Here is a 23,162-nt window from a genome sequence, read left to right as displayed (position 1 = left end):
CTGTTCAAAAACTTTTTAGTTTGATATAGTCCCATTTGTTTATCTTTTGTTTCCTTTGCCCAAGGAGATGTATCAGAAAAAAATATTCCTAAAATCAATGTCAGAGAGTTTACTGCATATGTTTCTTCTAGGAGTTTTTTGTTTTGGGGATCTAACATTTAAACTATGGATCTATTCTTACCTGTTCACTCTATTCCCCTCTATTATTATATTTGTAACTTTCACCTCTAATACCTCCTGTATTTTAATATTAGAAGGCATTTTAGCATGAGGCAAGTAGCACTGATTAGTTCTATATGTGGCATTGGAGGGTGGCAGAGTGAGGCGGGGGAAGGACAACCTGGGGTGATATAGTTCCTCATATGGTTATTCTTTTTATGTTCAGCTTAAAATAACAGAATCTTTATCTTTAAAGCAATGCACAGTAGCGCTGTGAGGACTGTTTGGAATAACTGAGGGAAGACACGCAAGGAAGACCTCGCCATGGAAAACACTCAATTCCTGATGACTTTTAAATTTATTTTATTATAATATGACTGAACACAATTTATTCCTTTTGTGTCAGGTATTCTAAACTGCCACGGAAGATTACATAAATAAATTCTTGGCTGTTACTTTGAAACCCTGATCGATTTTTTCTGGAAAGGAGGTGAAAACGTAATGTGTGCTAATTATACGATCAGAATAACAATCTCTCAAATATTTCTGTGTTGCCTTACCAGGCATTTGAGATTGAAAGCAGATCTAGCCTGTTTCTCCAAAAACTGAACGCATTGCTGAGAGATAATCTCTCTTTCTGAGATAAAGAATGGCTTGTACTAAATTTTTGGAACTGGCGCTGAAGAATCTTGGGCTGTAGAGTTGCAGTGTAGATCTAACATCAGAAGGAATTATTTGCGATGTGATGGGTGAGGCTATCTGGGGAAGTGGAAATAGCCTGAGGCTGGTATTGGGGGAACCTGTTTAAATCCAGATTCCACCTAGTGATTGTATATCCTTTGCTCCAGTGTCATTTCTAAAATGATGATTCACAAGGATATGGAAATATCAAAAAAGATACTGTCCCTCCACCTGGTATCTGGCTCATGGCAGATGCTGAGTAGATGCTCTCGCCCTCCCGTCTTTCTCTCCAGTGTTTCCATGGAGAACTGCCTTTCTTACGACTCCCCTTGTTCTGAGGCTCCCAACCTTGAGCTTTCATTTCTGACCCATTATTATGCTCGCCTGCTTGGTGCGAGGAAGCTTGGTCCTGTCACATAACTCGCCTGGCAGAGTTTCAGGAAAATGCAACTTAAAGAGAAATAAGATACTGCCTACCTACCAACCGGGGCATTTGGGAGCTGGCAGAAGACTCATTGGTGCCAACTAAAAGCTTCCTCTTCACTGTCCATCAAAGCCAGCAAAGTAATGCTATTCTGTAGTTTCTTTTCTCCTGCTCTTTCTCTTAATCCTCTGTCTTGCCCTCCTCTACCCTCTCTTGCATGCAGACAAGAGGGATTGTTTAAATTCTGTATTTAGTTCAGAGCTTCCAGGTTGTGGGTGTTCTCTCGCCAGTAAAGGGGGAAGACACACATGTCATCACTTAAGTTTGAGAGCCCATCTCCAGGGCTGGCTGGGAGACTGAGGTAGCAGTCAGCATCTAAGTCGGATCGAAAGCAGAACCCAGATCAATACAAAACATCCAGACTCCCAGCTCCCCAGATGACGTGTCTGTTGTAGTGATGACTCTAAACCAGAGCTAGGAAAACGTGGGGGTACTTCTTAGGCAGCAGGTACAGTCTCTGTTTATGCTAGGCGGGAGGTGGAGGGGCTGTGTCCCAGGATCTGACTCAGATCATGGGGCAGAGCACAGTGAGTGTGGCCTGCAGATAAAGTCTGGACCAGTTTCACCTCCAAATGCCTGTTTAGGTTGTTTCTTTTAGACATAGGTTCTGCTGATTTCTGCCTTTTGGGTGACTCTCTCTCTCTCTCTCTCTCTCTCTTTCTCTTTCTCTCTCTCTCTCTCTCTCACACACACACACACACACACACACACACACACACACACACACACACTATTGATATATACAATGTGAAAGTTTGATTCTCATTAGTAAGATGTTGACCTAACATTAGATTGGTGATCAGAAATGCTATCGGTAAGCAGAAATGTTTTTTGCAAACGATATCTGCACTTTTGTGAATTTTGAAAGATCTCACATTGCACTGTATTTGTATTTATTTATACACACACATATATATGTGTGTGTTTGTCTCCATATATGATTTATAAATCTATAACATATGCATGTATATATGTTTTAATTCTGGTAAGTTATTTCCTAGAAGAGAGAACAACTTCAGAGTAGCATCAGCCTTGAGGTTCCCATTAGGAACCAGACATTCCTAATAAGCACACCTGAGTTAAAACCTAAGAGGAATTGCTCCATTGTTCTGTGATTTGGAGGGCAGAGAGAAAAGATTTAGGGTTTTTCAGATTTAAACACTTGTTTGCTATTTTTATAGCTCTGGTTGTTATCGATGTACTACCCCCCCCCCCCCCCTCTTTTTTGACAAGGTGAGTTAGTGAGTCATTACTGTATGTATATAGTACATTTTTGCCAAAATGTTATAAAATACACGTGTTATTAATACAAAGACAAAAATGAAATATTCTCAATTGGCTTAAATTTTATTAAAGAGAAATGTACATTTATTTGACAAATTAGAGACACATTTCCCCCAAGAAAATTATAAGGACGAATATTCAATCCTTTATGCTAAGAGAATAAAAAGCTGCAATAGAAGAACATAAGAAGAAGAATAACCATATGAGGAACTACATTGCCCCATGGTGTCAGGTCCTTGTAGGTGGTGGTGCGGCAGGAAGGGGAGGACTATGACAGGACCAGGAGGCAGGAGTGGTACTCAGGGTCTGCTCCCCTTCTGAACAGAAGCTTGATGTTACGTTAGAGTAAATTTAATTAGACATGCGTTACCTTAAGGGGTCCCTTAAGGAACCTGTAGGCAACCTGTGGTACATAGCTTTATATTCTGCATTGTTTCTCACTTTCTGTACCATAAATATTGTCCTGGGTGAAAAAGTCCATCTCAGGGTTACAAGCACACCCACATGCAAGAGGTGTCTGCATTAAAGGTAAACAGTAGTAGCCCCTTTATAAGACAAACATACAACCCTTCAGAGCTTGGATGGCAGCAGGAACAGGAACCGAGGCTCCGTGGAGAAGTGGGGGGTTCTGAGCCAAAGCAGAAGAACAGGACGAGCCTGGAGTGTCTCGTAGAGCCTGGGAGTCTGCAGGCATCTTCACAGGATGTGGCGAGCCTCGAGGGGCACTCAACAGCTGGAACAAGTCTAACCACACAATAGTGATGCTGTTGGATTATGAACCATAGAATAAAATAAATATCCCCAGACCCATATCGACATAAATCAATAACTGAATAACTAACTGGGGGATAAGAGACAACGCCTCCTTGCAGTAAAACTCCATTTGGTAAATACAGAGGGGAAGGAGGGACATGCAAATTCACCATTAAGCGCACACCACGGTGATAATTATTGCAGGTGAGATCCACCAGTGGATGCTCACGTCAGTGGGAGAAAGTTGGAGAAGAAACAGGATATTTTCGTAGTCTCAAGCTATCCCCCATACACTTATCAATGAGAAAGTATTACCTTACAGCAGAGGAGACTTGTAGATACCATATTCCCCAATGATCACAGTTCACGTTACTTGTATGAAGACGTGTCCATATCATGTACCCCTGATAAGAGTCACTAGGAAGCACACAACATTACTTCTGTGTTATTTTAGACAAAAGCACAAATCTCAACATAATCATGAGGAAGCATCATACAACCCCAATTTGGAAAACATTGCAGACAATGACTCATCAGGATCCCTCGAAAGTGTCAAGGTCATGAGAGACTGAGAAACTCACATAGATGGGAGGAGACCCAAAGGTATACTGACTAAATGCAACGTGGACTCTAGTTCTAGGTCCCAGAACAGAAAACGGGCATTCCTGGGAAAACTGGCGAAGTGTAAAAACAGTCTGCAGGTTAGTTGGTTAACAGTGTTATATCAATGTTAATGTCCTGGTCTTTTCTTTTTTAAATACTAGAAGCCCAGTGCATGAAATTCTTGCATGGGTAGGGTCCTTAGGCCTGGCCAGTGATCAGGGCCAATCTGTGGGGCAACTGGTGAGGCAATCAGAGGCTGGCACCTACCTTTGCCGGCCTGGTGCTGCCTGCTCGCTGGCCCCATCTCCCCGCTGCTACCCCCAGACCCCTCCCTCTGTGGGGCGATGGAGGGGGCCCTGCTTGCACCTACCTTGGCTGGCCTGGGGCCTGTGGGCTGGGGGCAGCTCCTGCGCTGAGTGTCTGCCCCTGGTGGTCAGTGTGCATCATAGTGACTGGTTGTAATGTCTGTCTGATGTTCAGTTGATTTGCATATTAGGCTATTATTATATATGATATTTTTATTGATTGCAGAGAGAAAGGGAGAGGAAGAAAAAGATAGAAACAACAATGATGAGAGAGAATCATTGATCAGCTGCTTCCTGCACACCCCCTACTGGGGATCGAGCCCACAACCCGGGCATATGTCCTGATTGGGAATAGAACTGTGACTTCCTGGTTCATAGGTCGATGCTCAACCACTGAGACATGCCAGCTGGGCATTCGTGCCCTGGTCTTGCTCAGGTGCTCCGGTTGTGTGAGCTGTGGTAGAGGTGAAGGGTGCGCGGGAACCTCTCTGGTTTCTCCTGTTATGCAACCTTATCTGATGTGAGCAGGGCAGGAGGGAGGATGACTAATCACTCTGAACTCAAGGCCTTCAGGATGCTAAATATTTATATTTGAAAAAATGAAATGATTTAAAAAAGAGATATTCCAACCTCTCCCGGGGAGAGGAGGACAGGGGAGAATTGATGCTACGTGCTCTCCTGGCTCAGTTGCTTGCAGCCTTTTAGCTGAGTGTGCTCGCACGGATCCCCCACCTCGCAAGAACCACACCCGAGGTGCGCCCAGAGCCCTAGAGAAATGCCTGTCTAAGAAGGCTGGAACCGTGCTTCTGCCTTATCGCACGTGACTCTATTTACTTGTGATAATTTTGTGTTTTTCCAGGGCTTTCACATAAGTGATCACGTTTGATTTTCACAATCCACCCTAAAATAGGAGGGCAGTGCCACACTGCACAGAGGAAACGGGCTTGGAGACTTTAAGCGATTTGCCCCAGGTGGCAGGGCCAGTGCCGGGAGAGCTGGCAGGGACAGCCAGCTGCCTCCTGCTCTGATCTCCCTCTCCCCCACCAGGCAGGACATCCCCTAAACAGGACACCTGCTCCACCCACAAATAACAGCTCTTCGGCTGTGGCCGGGCAGAGCAAGATGGTGCTGGGATGGCCTCTGTCCTTGGCAGGCAGGCGACACCGGCTCGTGCTGGCCCAGTGAGACTGTTTCACTCTTCTCTGCACGTTTCTGCTGAAAAACAGAAGCCTTGTTTTGGCAAGACCTGGAGGACGAACAAGAAATCTCAGAGGAAGCAGAGTGCGTTGCCACTTGCCTGGTGCCACACCTGCAGCACAGCGTGACAGGGTCGCAGGGAGGAGTCGCTGTTTCATGTCCCACTGAGAGAGGATTCTTCACAGCCATGTACCGAGGCCCGTGAGCTGTGAAAATCTATCCCGCATCAGCACGTGAGCCTTCACGTTTCCTACATCTGGGCCAAAGGCGAATGGCAGAGTCTTGCATCTGGATCAGCATATACTTAGCAAAGCCAAAGCACATGCACGAACCAGTATGAGGTGTTGGACGAAAGCCCGAAGGAAGTCTGCATGGAAAGCACCAGCACACGGGAACCCTCCGTGTTCAAAGCGAAGCACCGGCTCAGCCGGCTGCCGCCTTTGCAGGCTCCGTGCTCCCCCCGGCCTGAGGGGCTGTCTGTCGCTCCAGGCCCAGAAAGCTGTCAAACTTGCTCTTTGTGGCTCAAGACCTGACCGCTCGAAAATCTTAGAGTTGGGTGTTCCTATTTAAAATCCTTAATGAAAGTGGGCCCAGCCGGTGTGGCTGTGTGGTTGAGCATCCACCTATGAACCAGGAGGTCACGGTTCGATCCCAGGTTGGGGCACATACCTCTGTTATGGGATCGATCCCCAGTGAGGAGCATGCAGGAGGCAGCTGATCAATGATTCTCTCTCATCATTGATGTTTCTATCTCTCCCTCTCCCTTCATCTCTGAGATCAATGAAAAACATATATATATATATATTTTAAAGTGGCTTGTTAGCCCTCACCAGATTGGCTCAGTGGATAGAGTGTCGGTCTGCCGACTGAAGGGTCCCAGGTTCGATTCCGGTCAAGGGCATGTACCTTGGTTGCGGGCACATCCCCAGTAGGGGGTGTGCAAGAGGCAGCTGATCGATGACTCTCTCCCATCGATGTTTCTAACTCTCTATCTCTCTCCTTACCTCTCTGTAAAAAATCAATAAAATATATTTTAAAAAATAAAATAAATAAAAAGTGGGATGTTTTTGAGGGGCTGTTGTTGTCTGTGTTCTGTTTGGAACTCATCCTTCAGGGGCCTCTGGAGACTCGCCACTCCCTCCGACAACACTCGGTGTGAGCTGACGGGAGCCGGACCAGAGGCCCCGCTGTCTCCGGAGCGAGCGGGACAGCGTGTTTGTTTGTTGTGTTCCCACATTGCCAGGCCTCCGTGTCACCACGGCACTCACCGCCCCACGTGTGCGTGTTGTGGGAAGGACATTTGTTTTCTAACTTGTTAAGAGCTTGAATAAACTTTCTCTCTCTGGAAGGTTTGGCCCCAGCCTTGTCCTGAGGTTTGTTTCCCATCAGTTGGAGCCTCAACTATAAAAGCGTTTCCACAGTGGCTGGTTGTTACCTGTCACGGGAACGATCAGACGGGGAGACGTTAAATTATGAGATGGCCTGGACAATAAGCAGGCTGCAGAAGCCACTTCAATGGAGTGTTAGTGAGCCGCCCAGTCTCCTTGACGGGGGTAAAAAAAAAAAAAAAGTAAATAAAATGTCAGCCAAGCTCCTCAAGGCAGATGAGGGAATTACCCAATTCCCTCGACCTCTTCACTTAAGTCTCAGGCAAATGTTTGCGGAAAGTTTAGAGACTAAGCAGTTTTTGCTCCACTGGATGGATTTCATTCATTTGGGAGAGAACCACAGCCGCACCCCCCCTTCCTCCCCAAATGAGCCTGTCCTGTTCGTTGTATAGCACGTCTGTTCTTAACGAGGAATGTGCTCCTGCGTGTTGGTACTCAGAGTAGGACCATCGATGGAGCAATCTGTTGTATTCAGTTGGCATCTGGTTTTAACTAACTTAGGCTAAGAAGAATAGTTGCTAGCACATATTGGCCATTTTTGTGTCATTTTTGCATGCCTGACTTAGTCTTCTGAAGATGGTCTCCCTTGATCTCTTCAGAAGTTCAGAAGCGAAGTAGTTACTCCCCCACTTTACAGCTGGCAAAACAGAGGCTTCCGTGGTCTTGCTAGAGACGGCGCAGCTGTGAAGCTGGAACCGCAGCCCTGGGATCCAGCACCCTCGTGGTTTTCTGTGCCTGATCTCAGCGCAGCCCCGCAGTGCGGCCAGTTCCTGACACACTGATTGGACGATCCCTGGAGAACCGAAGGCTAATTGTGTGGCCTTGCCTCTCGGAGACGGTGGGAGACACGGGCAGGCTTTTAGTGTGTATTCAGCATCCCCTCGATATCAGTGTGGGCATTCAGAGGTCAGCTCCTGGAAGTTGGGTAGAAATGGAGGTGGGCAGTAATCAGGAAGTAAGATTGCCTGCTTGTATGCAAATGATTGCTGCCCATTGTGACCCCAGATGAGACTGTTCCTCTTTAAGTGAGGGAGACCCACAAGCTGCTCATAAGGGACATCGGAGAATCCGGCAACTGACTGAGCCGGAGGGTCCTGGCAGGTGGTTAAAGGATCATTTTACCACGGGGAGGATCTTTACAGATAAAACTGGCAGATGGGGTTATTCATGGGTCTCTTCTGGAAATGGCTGAAGGGGCTATCACAGTTTTTCCAGTTCAGACATTTATGGGGAGGCTGATTCAGCCAGGATGCTAAGCCAAGTGGGGACTTTGTAAGTTTTACAAGCTGAGGGTTTCCACGAAAATCACTGCAACCCGCGGTGCAGTGACTTGGAGGTTAGAGGTTTCCCCCCCCTCTGTGCTGTGGACCATGTGGTTCAGAGCAGAACCTCGGGGGGAAAAGGGAAGATTGTCTTCGACGCTGGCCAGTAGCCATTCGTTCCGGATCGCTCCATACAGCCAGGCACTGGCCGAGGCCTGCACAGGATATGTGCCTACCATCTCCTGGAAGGCGTGTGACAGGGACCATTCCTTCAGCTCTACACTGACATTGGGGGCCCAGGATATTTGGTACTCATTTCGGGGGGAAGACCAGAGAGCATGGTAGTTTCAGAAATCAGTAGTTTTCTGGTAGGTTTAGATGATCGTGAGGTCAGCTCTTGCCGGCACAATGGAAGGTCCCTGTATGTCCCAGGTCTTTAATTTATTTCTGTAAACACCACGGCCTGGTACATCAAGCCCATTTCATAAAAAGCCACTTTACTCAGCCTTGTCGTCTGTAAAAACAGGCTTGTTTTATGGCCTGTCTGGTTATAGCTCTGCTTGACAAATAGACATTAAATAAAGAACCAATTGTTGTAACTTCCTCGGGGGCTTTGGCGAGATCTCCATCCCCCTCAGCCCCCGGGGGTGACAAGCAGGGCCTGTGGTAAATGGCTGGTGGTGTTTTCCTGAAAGTTAGAAAGGATCCCCTGTCAGGAGGGGTGTATCTTGGATTGTTTTATTTGTTGTTTGTTGTTGTTGTTGTTTTTTGGGGGGAGCCTTTACTGGTTCTAGAATGATGACCGTCACTAGCATTTATATGATGTTCTACCCTTTCCCAAATCATTGAGGTGATCTCATTCTACCCTTATTGCATCTTTTTTTTTTTTTTTAAATGAAAGCCATATATACTGTTTCAGTTTGAATTTGAACACACACACAGCCTGATTTCCAGAAATATTCCTCATCAGTTTCTTAATAGGTTAATATACTCTTTAAATTTTTTTTTTTTTTTTTTTTTTTTTTTTTTTTTTACAGAGAGGAAGGGAGAGGGATTGAGAGCTAGAAACATCAATGAGAGAGAAACATCAATCAGCTGCCTCCTGCACACCCCCCACTGGGGACGTGCCTGCAACCAAGGTACATGTCCTTGACCAGAATCAAACCTGGGACTCCTCAGTCTGCAAGCCAATGCTCTATCCACTGAGCCAAACTGGTCACGGTGGTTAATATACTCTTATTTCTCTTTTTTTGTTATCTCTGGGCAGTTTTCCTTCTAGTACTTCACATATTCCGATATGGGAGCTCGCAGAGGGCCTTTGAGGCACATTGCCATCATTTGTTCTCTTTGTTTTCTTTTTTGTGAGATTAGATGTAAAATTGTGCTTCTCTTTGTTTCCTTGTTTTTCCCACCCACCCCCAACCTCCTTTTCCCTCCCCAAATATTGACCAAAGTCTCTGAGTCAAGCATGGCAGGGTCAGAGGTCAAAGGATGCCTCTCAGACACTTGAGCAGTGTTGGCAGAAACAGTAGGAGTTCAAGCCAAGATGGAGAAAGGCGTCCGTGTCCCAAAGACACGGAGGTTCGGGGTGGTGGGAGGAATTCCTGGAACCTGCGCAGACCCGTAAGGGTGGTGCCCAGGAGGGGAGGCTGGGAAGAAGCCGAGGTGGAAGCCAGACTGGGAGCCAGTGTGAGGAGGTCAGCCTGCCCTGTTAAGCTTAGTGGGGCCGTTCCAGGCCTTTAAGTAGAAGAGCGATATGGCCCCTGTCCTCTGGTTCCTGCAAAAGTTGATGTATTTTTAATGAGTCTGATGATTACAAGGTCACGCTGACATGGCACTTTGGTCCCTTGATGTTCTCTTTCTCCTCACCTGGCATGCTGCTCATGTCAATGTCTTTCAGCCAGTAGACATCTATCTGGGACACGTTGACGGCTTCGGCAGCTGACTAGGCACATTATATACTCACATGGACGTAAGGAGAATATGGGGATTTGGTTATCAAGACTTTTAAAATATGTTTCTTATTGATTTGTATAGAGGGAGGAAGGGAGAGGGATAAAGAGATAGAAACATCAGTGAGAGAGAAACAACATTGATTGGCTGATCCTGCACACCCCCTACTGGGGATTGAGCCTGCAACCAGAACATATGCCCTGACGGGGAATCAAACCAGGAACCTCTTGGGTTCCTGGGTTGATGCTCAACCACTGAGCCACACTGGCTGGGCCAAGATGTTTTAAAAAATTAATCGTAGTCAGGATCGTTCCCCGTTCTTGTGCTGCCTTGTTGAATAGTCCTGATGTGATGGCCGAGGTGCTGTGTGTGTCCTGCTGGTGGAAGCTCCACACTCAGGATCCTGCCCAGTTCTCACAGCTTCATTGCAACAGACACCTTCCCATTTACAGGCTTGGTTTGCAAAGGGCAGCTCAGGAGGCACCCAAGGGAGGAAAGGAGAGAAGAGAAAGCCCTGGGAGGTTCTTGTCCCATCTTCAAAGGAAGCAGAGCGTGGGCTTGTCCAGGTTGTTTTTCAGTTGGAAGAGAGTCCTAGAACCAGAGTTTGGATGAAACCCGGCTTTTTCTTGCCAAAAAAAAAAAGAGTATACGATGGAAATGGAGGTAAATGTGAATAAGTCAGGGCAATGGTAAACTCTGCGGACAGTTTGCCTTCTCTGGAATTAGAGATTTATGCTAGCAAAGAGCTAGGGAGGAATCTGAAATGTTTACGTTACTGAAGTGTAAGAAGCACTGTCTGGTTGTTTATCTAATCCTTCAGTGGGCTTGCTTTTAAAAACACGTTTCGACTTGAAGTACCCTGGGAAAGATGAACTGTTCCAAGCCATAACTCTGATGCCCCAGTGGAACTGAGATGGATTCTTTTTTCATTCGTTTTGAGAAATTTCCTAAGCAGACAGAGGTATTCGTACCTTCCTTTGCAGTTCCCTTGTCCCCAAATAACTTTTGTTAAGAACTAGGATGACAAGGCTCTGTTACTTCTTCTTCACTTCAGGTCCTATAGAAATGACTACTGGGATCCTGTTTCTTTTCTGGGCTCAAAATTTGTTGTTGCACCAATCTTGTCTCACAGATGCTCTAAGCATTATCGCCATTAAGATTCATTTCTCAGAGATGTGTATCAGCTACAGCAGGAACTTTCCACGAACCTTGGTTCACAGGACAGCCAGGCATGCTGGGGGTAGGAGTAAGAGGCCCCGCACTGCATCCTGTGTAATTACTTTCCAACCTTCCCATGGAAAGCAGATAACACTGTGTGAAAAATAGAAAGAATTTTGCCGAGACCAGTTTGGCTCAATGGATAGAGCGTCGGCTTGGAGACTGAAGGGTCCCGGGTTCGATTCCGGTCAAGGGCATGTACCTTGGTTGCAGGCATATCCCCAGTGGGGGGTGTGCAAGAGGCAGCTGATCGATGACTCTCTCTCATCAACGTTTCTAGCTCTCTATCTCTCTCCCTTCCTCTCTGTACAAAATCAATAAAATATATATATTAAAAAAAAATAGAAAGGATTTTGGTTTCCATTGCCTCCTCCTAATCTCTTAGCCAAAATTCATTCAAAAATGCACCTTTCTAGGGTTGGGGTATAGCAGCAAACACAAGAGACAAAGATCCGGGCCAATTTGGAGCTCTTATGCTAGCAGGGGAGACAGTAAACAATAGCATGAGGAATAGCTGAACTACACAGTAGGATAGAAAATGTTAAGTGTGGGTGTTCACAGGTGACAAATACTATGGAAAAAGGAAAGGACTGTAGGAAAAAGGCAGTTATAAGATTATAATTTTAAATTGGTTGTGTAGAAGGCGACTTTTGAACAAAGACTTGAAGAAGGTGAGGTTTTTATCTGTGCCAAGGTCAGAGACAAATGTCCCAGGTGGAGAGAATGGGCCTGGCATATGCCAGGGACCATGAGAAGGCCATCGAGGGAGAGTGGAGGAGCTTTATCTCTGAGTGAGATGGGGAGGACCACTGTGGACAGAGGAGATATGCTCTTACATTTTGAAAGGATCCCTGGATGCTGTATTGAGAACAGTCTGTAGGGAATGGGTGGTCAAAGGGAGAAGTGGGAAGTCAGTTTGAAGGTTAGGAATTCCAGTGAGGAATTCAGCCATAATTCAGGTAAGAGATGGCGGTTTGTACCAAAGTGGTAGCAGTGGTGAGCGAGGTGAAGAGTGTTGACTGGGTATATTTTAAAGGTAGAGATTATAGACTTTATGAACACAGTCGCCTTGATGTGTCAGACGAAGAAGAAGAGAATCCAGAGTCCAAGAGGTTTGGGTCAAACCACTGGCAGGACGGCATTGAGACGAGAAAGGCTGTGGTGGGACAGCTGGTGGGAAGGCCAGGAGTGCAGGTTGGGACAGGTTGAGTTTGGGATGCTGATGGATATCCAAGAGGAGATACTGAGTAAGCATGTAGTTGGGAGTAGGAGTCTGAAGTTTAGTTCAGGAGAGAAAGCTGGACTGGAGTTGTTGAATTAGGAGTTATCAGCATGAAAATGATACTTAATCCCTGAAGCTGGGTCAGTTCTCCAAGGAAGTGAGTTTAGAAAAGTAGTGAGAAAAAAAAAAAAAAAAAGAAGAAGAAGAAGAAAAAGAAATGAGGTGAGGATCAAGACAGAGTGGCGGATAGTTTAACTTTTAGGTGGTTTTGGAGAACACGGGGAGCCAGCAAAGGATGCTGGGAAGGAGTGTGCAGTCAGGTGGAGGAATCAGAAAACACTGATTCCCGGAAGTCAGGTGAAGATTGAGTCTCCAAGGAGGTGGAACATCAGCCTTGCCAAATGCTGCTAATGGTCAAGTGAGTTGAGAACTGAGAAGAGCCAGTAGATGTGGAGGCCATGGGTGACCCTGACAAAAGCAACTTCCTGGCATGGTGAGGGCAAAGGCTAGACGGAGGACGGAGGAGAGAAAGGAAAAGGAAGGAATTGGAAATGGCAAATACTACAGACAGCTCTTTGGAGAAGTTTTGCTGCCACCAGGAGCAAGGAAATGAAGGAAGATGCAGAGAAGTGGGGTCAGGAGATAGTGAATGATTCCTGTTTATCATTTAAATCGACCACAATCTTTGCTCATTCTTTTCTGAGCTGCTATTTCCTATGGGCACAGTGTTTTGCCAGGCCAGCAGCCCATTAATGTGTTCCTTGACGAACACGTAATTCATTTTCCTGGAGGTCAGACAGCCACAACTTTTGTTCCATGTTCTCAGCAGTCACCATTCTCCTCTTCTCCCGCTTAGGGGAAAGGATTTTAACAATACCAGGCTAAGAGGTGATGGTCGTATAGTCATGCATATTGTTCTTACATCTCTGTGAATCAGGCGCTATTCTGAAGGCTTTACATAAATGAACCCACTTCATCTTTATAATTGCCCGGTGAGCTAGGTACAGTTTTATCCGCACTCTACAAACAAGTAAATCAAGGCAGAGAAAGATGAAGTGATTAGTTTAACAAAACGACTAATAATGGTGGGACTTGGGTTAAATTCTGACAGCAGCTCCCCTGCCCACTTTCGAAGCCATTGGAGAGGGTTCAGAGGAAGATGCTCACTAGAGATATTTCATTGCACGTCGTACACGGATCTGCCAGCGTGGACAAGCTGAGTTCCGTGAGAAACAAGACAATGCAGGGGCTGCGGTTCCCAGGTCCTCTGGCCTGCACTTCAGTCCTGCCGTGATGTGGTAGGACACTCTTCAGAGATCCCTTTTCTAAGGATTGTATTTCATGAACTCATTTTTACATCAGCAAGTATGTATTAAGCGCCTACTCTTTGTATAAGAAAAAAAATTAACTGCTTCCCTTTATGTGTTTATTTATGTGGGAAGCTTGTTTGTTTATCACCAGGCTGTAGAACCATCTGGAAACTAAATTGGAAAGGACTGTATATGTGACCATAATACTTCACTGTTTTTAAGGGGTCCTTAAAATCTCTGTATCATTAGAGATGAGGCCTGAGCTAAATGACTCTTTGTTGAGCATTAATTCTTAAGAGCACTGGCCAACGGTTGCCACCGAATCCCTCACTAATAATCCCTTCCTTTTCCAGGAGGACTTGCCAACACCCATAAAGTCCTCGCGGGGAGAATTAAAGTCATATAAAAATAATTGGCGCTTGCTTCCTTCAGGCATACATTTAATGCACTGCTCTGTTCCCCCGCGCCACGGCTGCCTCCTATGTTTAGTAACACCAGGTCAGCAGACTTCCTCTGGAAGGTTCATCTGCTGGCCATTTCCGTTTCCCATGAGAAAGCAAACCCGCCACTGCTTCACCCTTTTATCCCAATGTTCCGTCCACTTGTGTCACGTCGCCCTGTGGGTGTGCGCCTCTCAGTAGTAATGGTGCTGCTGGTAAACAGAAAGCAACAAATGGGATTTTGTGTCTGATCATCGTCGTCGCCATCGGAGCCTTTTCAAGATTCCAGTTGGGACCTCAGAAGGGTGTGATCTGCGATATCAGGTTATCAACGATTTCATCTGAAAACGAATGGGTGCTCTGTTTTGTGGGGGTTGGGGGAGGGAATTCTTATAATGCCCCGTTGACAGTTTTGATTTTGGTGACTGGGCACCTGGAGACATCCCACCACTGGTCTGCTTACCGTGTCCTCAGCTTCTACCTGAGTGTTTGCATAGGGTGTCCGGTATAAATGCATGCTATCTTCATGTGTGATTGGCTAGCTGTAATCACTAACGCATGTTGGGGGTTAGCACTGAAAAATAGCTGATGTTTATGGGGGGCTTACTCTTGGCCCGGCTCTGTGTTAGCTAATTTCACCGTCGCCTCCCGTAAAGTCAGTGCTACATTTCCCCGCAGTACAGAGGAAAGGAAACCAAGGTCTGTGACGTTGCTTAAGACAAGTGATACCATGCCCGTCCCCTTTCAGGATGTCCCATGGTCAGTGGGCGAGTCTCTCCTCTGTGTACATGTCCCTTTTCTGCCAAATGTGACATTAATTCATGTGCTATTTTTGAAATGTATCACATGCTCTCACTCATATACAAAATGTAATGTAAAGAACAACATACACTGACTGAACAAAACTGATCCAGAGACATAGAAACATGGAACAGACCGTCGAAAGTTATCATTCGAGAATAGAAGAGTTGCTTTAAACCGAGTTCCTCATCACACGTGAGACAAGATGCTAAAGGAGGCGCTCTCTGGGCCGCCGGTTCTCTCCCCTCAACCTGGTCAGAACCAGTCCCCCAGCTGAGCTCATCACCACCACCTAGACACTGGCGTTGCTGAAGACAACACCGTTTGCTTACGATGACGGCTTTCAGTTGGGTTGTGGAAAGACACCCAAACTGAAGACATGCCACTGGGATCCCTGGGGAACTAAGCCATCCATGCAAAAGCAATGCCACGGCGAACATGGCTCTCTTGCTGTGCGGTGTCTGGTGGAGGAGAGTTCTCTGCTCCTACTATTTCGTTCTTTTAAAGAAATTATTATTGCAGAACCACTGGCTTCCTTTCTTTCTGAACTGTAGCTATAATGTTTTATTTGTACGTATGCACTTTGGAGAGAGTTGATCTCTGAAGAGGGAGTTAGGAAAGTATGGGAATGGAAATGTCTTCAAATTGTCCCTTTCCAGCTGTACATTGGATCTGCTCAGGATCGAGAAGCAGAGTGGAACTTAGAAACCACACGAGCTTCTCTCTGTATCAGCCTGGGGAAGAGCTGGCTCAAAGGCAGTCCATCTTGCCTGTCGCTCCAGACACTGAGTGCCCGGCAAGGAAAGCAAATATTACCTCTCCCCGCTTCGCCCTTCCCACCAGGGCGGCTGCTACTTTCGTGTTTCTGTTTGGAGACATCATGGCCTTGTTAGCATGTGGGGACTATGATGAGAGGCTTGGACAAAACAGTGAGTAGGTGGTGTGTTGTTTTAAGTTCTGCGTTCCTGTTCTTACTGGGGGTGTGTCCTTCCAGTGCTCCAGGTTAAGGACTGAGTGTTAGGAAAACAGATGTAGCGCAAATAACAGGATAGTTCTCATTTCCTCCAGTGAGCCGGGCTCTGAGTTCCTGAGCGGTGGTCATTTCCCAGTGCCTTCTCTCCTTACCAAATGCAGCCGTGCGGACCCAGCGTCTCCCCTGAGGGCTTTGTCTAGTAAGTGACCGCGTTCTGTGGCCCAGGCGACAGTCCACCTGCATGTGGCGGGGGTCACAGTGCGCCAGCGCTGCGCGGAGATCGCCCCTGCCAACAATTAATTGGGGAATTCGCTTTATGGAGCCTGTTTACAGACTGACATCTGGAGAAATTCCTGCCCTGGATCCATTCCAACCTGTTGGATTTATGGACTGTGCTTGCTTTTTGGTAAATAGGACTCTTTTCCTACATGGTACATTCTGTTTACACAATTCCCCATGGATGAAGGCAGCCACGTTTCTGTAGTTCTGAAGCCTCTGAACCAAGTGGACCTCAGTCCCAGGCGGTGGCCCAGTGAAAGAATACGCGGACACCCATCATTCCCCAAACATCTTCCTGCCAGGAGCACCCTCTCTCTTAAACCCAGACTCTCCGGCTGGAGCCCGTGCACCCCAGGGGACTCAGTATTCAGCCTTTATGGGGAGTTTAAAACTTGTTGAGACACATGCTAGACCTCTTAAAATATATTAGACTCCCTTTTATTCACACACTTGGTCTCTGCTGTGAGGTGTGAAATGGAAATATTTTCAAACATAGGTACATGCGTAGTCTTGAACAAGTTTCGCGTTCTCGCCCTTGTGGGGGGATCAAAGCTTGCTATTAGGCAATGGAATTGAACTCCCTAACTTCTCACGGGGCCTCACGTTGGATACTATCGCAGTGACCTTCACCCGCCCTTCCGTGGTTAAGCATTTAGTGTCTCTTGTTAGTGGACGAGCTGCTGTCAGGGTGGCCAGCATGGCATCTGCAAATACCAGAAGAAGGAAAGTCGTAGACTGGAATTAAAAAGAATGTAGGAACACTGTATCATACATTGGCACTGGGAACCTGAGACTAGGCAGAAGGACATCTTTTTCTGCGTTGCTGAGTGTGGGGACTGTAAAGCTGCCCCAGAGGAAGGCTGGAATGCCTCCACATCACAACCGGGGAAAGGGTAGGGTGGAAGTGGAGATGAGGAAGATGTGGGCACGTGTCCTCCGGTTCCTCCTGGGGAGCAGCAGTGTGTCACGTGGTATCTACTTGACGTTCCCACGCTGGGGTAAGAACACCCTAACGCCGCGTCATGTTGTCAGGTCTCTATGTGCTTTGGTGGAGTCCATGCAATATTGTCTGTGTGTTTTTCTGGAAAGCATCTGCTCAGTAAGCACCTTTGTAAACCCAATTTCACAGAAATGTTGGCTCTCCATATTGGCCCTTCAGGTTAGAACACACACACACACACACACACACACACACGCACGCACGCACGCACGCACGCACTCATTAAAAACATTCCCGCCAACACAGCTTCCCCAGTTCCGGTGTGTTCTCAGGGAAATGTTAGGTCCAAGTACAGGGTGGATTGGATCTTTGGCCTAAAGTCCAGTTGGAAGAAAAGGTCAGTGGAGGTTTGATCTCTTGCAGACTTTTTGCTTTTTATCTCTTCTGCGTCCCTTGTGCATGTCCTTGCTGTGTTTTCTCCACCTTTCCTCCTAGCTCCACCTCCTAATCAGCTTCAATATGAGCTATTAACATATTGAGAAATGTTGGCATTTTTCAAACAGTTAACATATTTGTATACTTTACTATTTTATCATCTACAGCTTCAGTAAGTCACCCCAAATATTTCACATAGACATGTATCCACAGAAAATAGAATGTGTTGATGATGAATCATTTTCCTCCTCCTCTTCACCTTCCATCTTCTCTCTTCTGCCCACTTCCCATCCTGCCGCTCTTCTGTTCTGCCAAATGCTTGGCTTTTTAGTTTATACCTCCTTGACCTAGAAAAGAAGTGTATTTTATTTATTTTTAAAATATATTTTTATTGATTTCAGAGAGAGGAAGGAAAGTGGACAGAGAGATAGAAACATCAGTGAGAGAGAATCATCAATCAGCTGCCTCTTGCACACCCCACATGGGATCAAGCCTGCAATCTGGGCATGCGCCCCAACCAAGAATTAAACCATGACCTCCTGGATCATAGGTCAGCATCAACCACTGAGCACCACTGGCAGGGCAAAAGTGTATTTTAAAAAACTAGAAAAATAAGCAGAATAGAGGAGAATTATCAGGAAAACTTTCATGTATGTTTGTATGCCTATGTGCATATGTGTGCACACGTATAGAAAGAGAAAGAGAGAGAATAAGAATAAAACTTTTTCAAAAAAATATATTCACAGGGAATTTTTTAACTACTCATAATCTCTCAGGGAAGGTCTTCATATTTAAGACAGTGAAATATTCTTTTCAAAGCACCCATTCCCCACATGTCAGATGAATTAGAAACCTTTGAAATGAAATCTGAATGTTAACCTCAAAAAACACGTTATCCATCAAGTAAATCTGGATGAAAAGACAGATGTCACTGGTGTATATTTTGAGGTTTCTGCTGTTTCTAATTCTTAGTGGCAGTTCAGGCCCCATGAACTGAAGATTCTTTGGTTGGCAAGTCAGAGCAAGGTCTGCGGTCATTTGTGATCCTCAGTGTCTCCTTGTTCCATTCCTCTTAAAATATGAGTAAAAATGAAGAGAAGACTTTCCCCTCCCTGAAGGAATGGAATATTCCTACCCATGCACCTCCTTGATTGCCAAGGCCACTGTGGCAAGAAAATAAGTCAGCAAAGTTCTAAGATACACCCAAAGAACAGCTTGCCAGCCCTGTGGGTTTTCTGTATCACTGAAAGGAAGTGCTAGTTAGTACAACCCAGCCCACGGAGATGTCTCTGGAAAGAGAGATGCTCAATGGTTTGGGGCACCGGAAATCCAGGAGCTCGCTCTGTGGCTTCAGGGGCCTCAGCTACCCCTCTGAGCCTCTGTTCTGCTCTCTTCTAGATGAAGGCGGTTAAACTAAGAGGGAAAGTTCTCTGATTCCATAGAAATGGTATGGAAAGTGCTTCTGTGCCAAGAAAATAAGTAAAAGGCAGAGACAATCAAAAGTACCACGTGCCAAGCACTGTGCTAGGTGCCCATGGTCTGTTAAGCCTCTTTGAAATGCTCAATAAGACCCTCATTTTATAGTTACCAGGGCAACTGGTAACCCTCCCTGGGTCCTAGAGCTAGACCCAGCCTGTCCACTGCCCAGAATCTGCCCTGGGTCCTCCAGCTGGGTCCAGCCTGTCCACTCCTGGAACTTCACAGTCCAGCCTCACCCCGTTGCTGGCCTCCTTCCCCTGTAGTGACCTCTCCAGCCACTGCCCACTGGCTTCTACTTTTGATAGAGGAGAAGGAACACCTGGAGACACTACTAAGATAGCAGAGACCTAAGAATTTATTAAAAGAATTCTAAAAAATCTCCCCCAGTCTAATCATGAGAAAAAACACCAGACAGGTTTCAGCGGAAGGGCTTTCGGCAGTACACCTGCCCATACTCAGAGCGGCCAGGCCATCAGAAACTGGGGAAGCATGGGACTCGGTCACAGCCAAGGCGAGGCCAGGCAACAAAGGTCTTGAGATACCAAATCTGTGGGGGCTTCGTTTTCTCCCTAAACTGAGAATAACAACTATTTCGTGGTGTGGTTTGTAGGAAATAAATGAGAGAATGTGGGCAGAGTCTCCAGCATTGAGAAAGCACTTAATAACGATCATTATTGTTACCAGGATCTACAGGCTTGGGAAAGAGATTAAAAATAAGCCTGGTAAAACACCGATGGCTTTGTGAACCAACGTCACCCAACAAATTCGATGTAAAAAATACGCCTGGTTCTTCCGGATGGGCCAGCTCCGTGCCCTGATGAGTAATTCTAGCACTGATGCTGCTTTCACATGTGTGGAAATACTTTCCTCCACATCCATTTCTTTTTCAGAGACGATGCAGAGGAATGAATGGTAACGTGTGTTTTCTTCAGACCAGGGTCCTGCCACTTCCTCTCATTTGAATGCGGCTGACTCCCCCTCCCCTTTTGCCCCCGTCTTTCTTCATAAATCCCCTCACCTGTAAAGCTCAACTTGAGTATGAAGCTTTGGGCTCAGCACGTGAAAAACCTCAGTGGGGAAAAAAAATCACACTTCATTCCCAAGAAGGCTGGCCGTGGGAAACCTGTGCTGTCTACGGCATGTTGTCTGCATCCAGGAAACGATGGCAGATTGGTCACCCCGAGGGGCAGGCGTCGTCAGGAAATTCTCTGAGTTTCCCGTGCAGGACTTGGGTGGGGAAGGGGAGGTGACTGACACCCAGGATGCTGCCAGCCCATCCCCCCTCACCTTGGAGCCACGTGGGATGGAAAGCTCCACAATGCGGTGTGTGGCTTTGCTCTTGAACTAGGAGGCGTCTGTCTGCATCTGTCCTGGAGAGTGCTGGGTGTCAGGAATAGAATCAAATCCCAAAGACCGGCCTTCCTCTTCGTCCCAGGAAGGGTTCGTCCCCCGTGGTCACTGGGCCTCCGATCGCATAGCTTCTGACTCTGGTGTGGGAGTGAATGCCGCCGAAGCGTGTTATCGTGTGGCTGTCCCCTCCGCACCAGGTTTTGTCCTTTCTGACTTCGGAAAGGAAAGCTTCCAGGCAACACCATAGCTGCTGTTGCTGAGTGATCGGTCGTCAGTATAATGTGTCTTTGGGGGCAATAACTCACTCCCAGTGTTTTTACCAAAGGAGACATATAATAAGATTATTCCTTTTGGTCTGCTCTTGAACACCGCCGTCACATCATTTGTTATATGCTTGATGGGTACGCCTTTCTCAGCTGTGCTTGCCGCGTGAAGGGGCAGGTCTTCTGAGCCGGTTCTGAAAGCATCGTCTGTGTTTTCCAAGCAGGCGGCTGCGCTCCGATTCCAGAGTCAGACCTGGAGGAAAGGTCACCAGAACAAGACTCCACCGAACTGTTCAGCGGCCACAAGCACCCCTCCGCAGAGCCGCCCGTGCCTGGTAAGAGAAGGGGTGGCCCTCACAGGCCCCAGGTCGGGGCCAGCGGCACCTGCCAGTCTCGTTGTACCCCAGGGTGTTCCGCAGAGCTGCTCATTTCCTCCCGTCCTCCTCCTCTCCCTCCACTTTGGCACAGCCCAGTTTGATCGTTGGTGTGTTCCTTTCAATATTCAGACTAAGCGTGTCAAACTCGCGGCCGGCGGGCCACAATGCTTGACATGCTTGATTCAGACCTTCTCCTCTCTGTCACTCTCTTTCTTCTAGAAGTTGCATCCCTGCAAGGCGTCTCGGAGTAGTTCACGCAGAGGTGTCCGGCTGAGGGGAAGATGGCTTGCCCCATGCTGTGTGGACCTCGTGCCAAGCGCAGACATAGGGTTGGCCCAGGTGCTTCACCTAGCTCACCTGGCTGGACATGGCACCGTGTAGAGATGGGGGCCGGGACTTTTATTTTGATGGGCAAGCCCCCTGAAACGTGTCCCACCTGGAGAGGTCGCTGCTGCTTGGTCACCATGGGTTTGCAGTCACAGGAGACGGTGACCCGGCATCTTTCTGGGACAGACTTTATGATGCGGAGACCTAGATCCGAAATAATTTGATAACCGTTATTTTTCAGAATTCTTGTATAGTACATGTATCAAGTTTAATAAAACCTCTCATTGTCAAACACTATCTTGGATTTGGTTTTTGACCAGAGGCTTATCTGGTGACTTTTCTACGTAATTTCTTCAGAGGAAAGAAATGGAGAAGGAATGGAAAACTTTGCTACTCCACGGTAAGACCCAAACAGGATTGTTTTCTGAATAAACCAAGAACTTTCATGGGATTGCCCCTCTTAGGCGAAAAGCAGAAGAAGGTAAGTCTTCTCCTGTTATATGTTAAAATGTTTTCAAGGAAGCAAGTTCAAGAGCATCCTCTTCATTACCCCAATGGGTGATGCCTTTTAAAAACCCAGGGGGAAAGGGACTCCCACTGCACTTCAGTTAAAATGTGAGGTTTTGATGTGTAAGAAGTAAAAGAGACTTGGCCCATTTCAAGCTAAAAGGCGAGTTGCAAGACTGACTCACTGTAACCAAGTGTGTCTGCCGGTTTGGATGCCGCTCAGCAGCACCAGGGGGAATGGTCTGAGGTGTTTCTCTTTTCTCTTGTGAAACTGCCTTCTTTTTGAGGATACGCAGCAGAATATGTAATATTTTTAATTGTCAAGTGTGCTAGTGGACAAGTTCTAGACCTTGGGCCAGAACCCAACCACTAGGTGACTATCACCCAGCCCGTGGACCAGTGGGAGGTTTAAATGCTAGAGACTGAGCTGCATTCCATGTAAGTGGCCACAGCAATCAGTGTGTCTTCCATCTGCAACCTGTTTCCAGGAAAGAAGCTCACAGCGTCACCTGTAACCTCTCATTCCTACATGTCCGGCATCTTGCAAGAAAAGTAAGATCATCTGAATATGGGGAACAGCTGGAACTGAGTCATTCTGTGTAAACCCCAAATCTAGAAAAATGATTTTCTTGCTTAGGCCAGAGCCCTAATTAAGGCCAGACTTCAATCACTTCCATTTAGTGAACTGTAAGTCTGCCGTCTTCATGGGCTCCTCTCATGTTATCTTTCTGTGTTTAGGTTAACTAATGTCTTATTTATTTGAGGGCAAAAATTAGGAAATCTTTGTAGGCCACTAGTCAAAAGTAAGGAAATGGAAGCTTCTGTTTTACTAAGCCTCATGGGATCAAATGAAGTCATTACTTATCCCTTGGGAAAAGGATGGTGCATAATCTTCATTATTCACACTCAGCAGCTCACAAAAATGAAAAGAATCAAAGCAATTAACAAGTCATTCTGGAAGAAAACATTAAACATTCCCCAGATGTTAATGACACGGGATGGATAGAGGACAAGAATTGGGATTTCTTTTCAACTTATCCCAAAGTGTCGATAAGAAATCATAAAACACTCATTTATCCTCCCTCCCTCCCTCCCTCCCTCCCTCCCTCCCTCCCTCCCTCCCTCCCTCCCTCCTTCCCTCCCTCCCTCCCTCCTTCCTTCCCTCCCTCCCT

The 23,162-nt window shown here is 46.6% G+C and overlaps 1 protein-coding gene across 6 annotated transcripts in view; it reads left to right on the top strand.

Moving 5' to 3' along the window:
- BBS9 (Bardet-Biedl syndrome 9) overlaps positions 1 to 21,777 on the top strand; it is a 287,972-nt gene extending 266,195 nt beyond the window's left edge. For 4 of the 6 annotated variants that reach the window (XM_045578647.1, XM_045578645.1, XM_045578646.1 and 1 more), the window contains 2 exons: positions 21,001 to 21,114; positions 21,376 to 21,777. In XM_045578647.1, coding sequence (XP_045434603.1) covers positions 21,001 to 21,114; positions 21,376 to 21,407 — 146 coding nt within the window. In that variant the 3' untranslated portion in view covers positions 21,408 to 21,777. The remainder of the gene's footprint in view (positions 1 to 21,000; positions 21,115 to 21,375) is intronic. The other 2 variants (XM_045578648.1, XM_036429888.2) reach the window with 1 other exon arrangement.
- Positions 21,778 to 23,162: the final 1,385 nt, after the last annotated feature.

Source organism: Pipistrellus kuhlii, unplaced genomic scaffold (genome assembly GCF_014108245.1).
Source record: "Pipistrellus kuhlii isolate mPipKuh1 unplaced genomic scaffold, mPipKuh1.p scaffold_m20_p_10, whole genome shotgun sequence".
NCBI classification, from domain to species: Eukaryota; Metazoa; Chordata; class Mammalia; order Chiroptera; family Vespertilionidae; genus Pipistrellus; species Pipistrellus kuhlii.
Note: the sequence above shows the minus strand (reverse complement) of the source record. Positions and strands in the feature narration are given on the sequence as shown.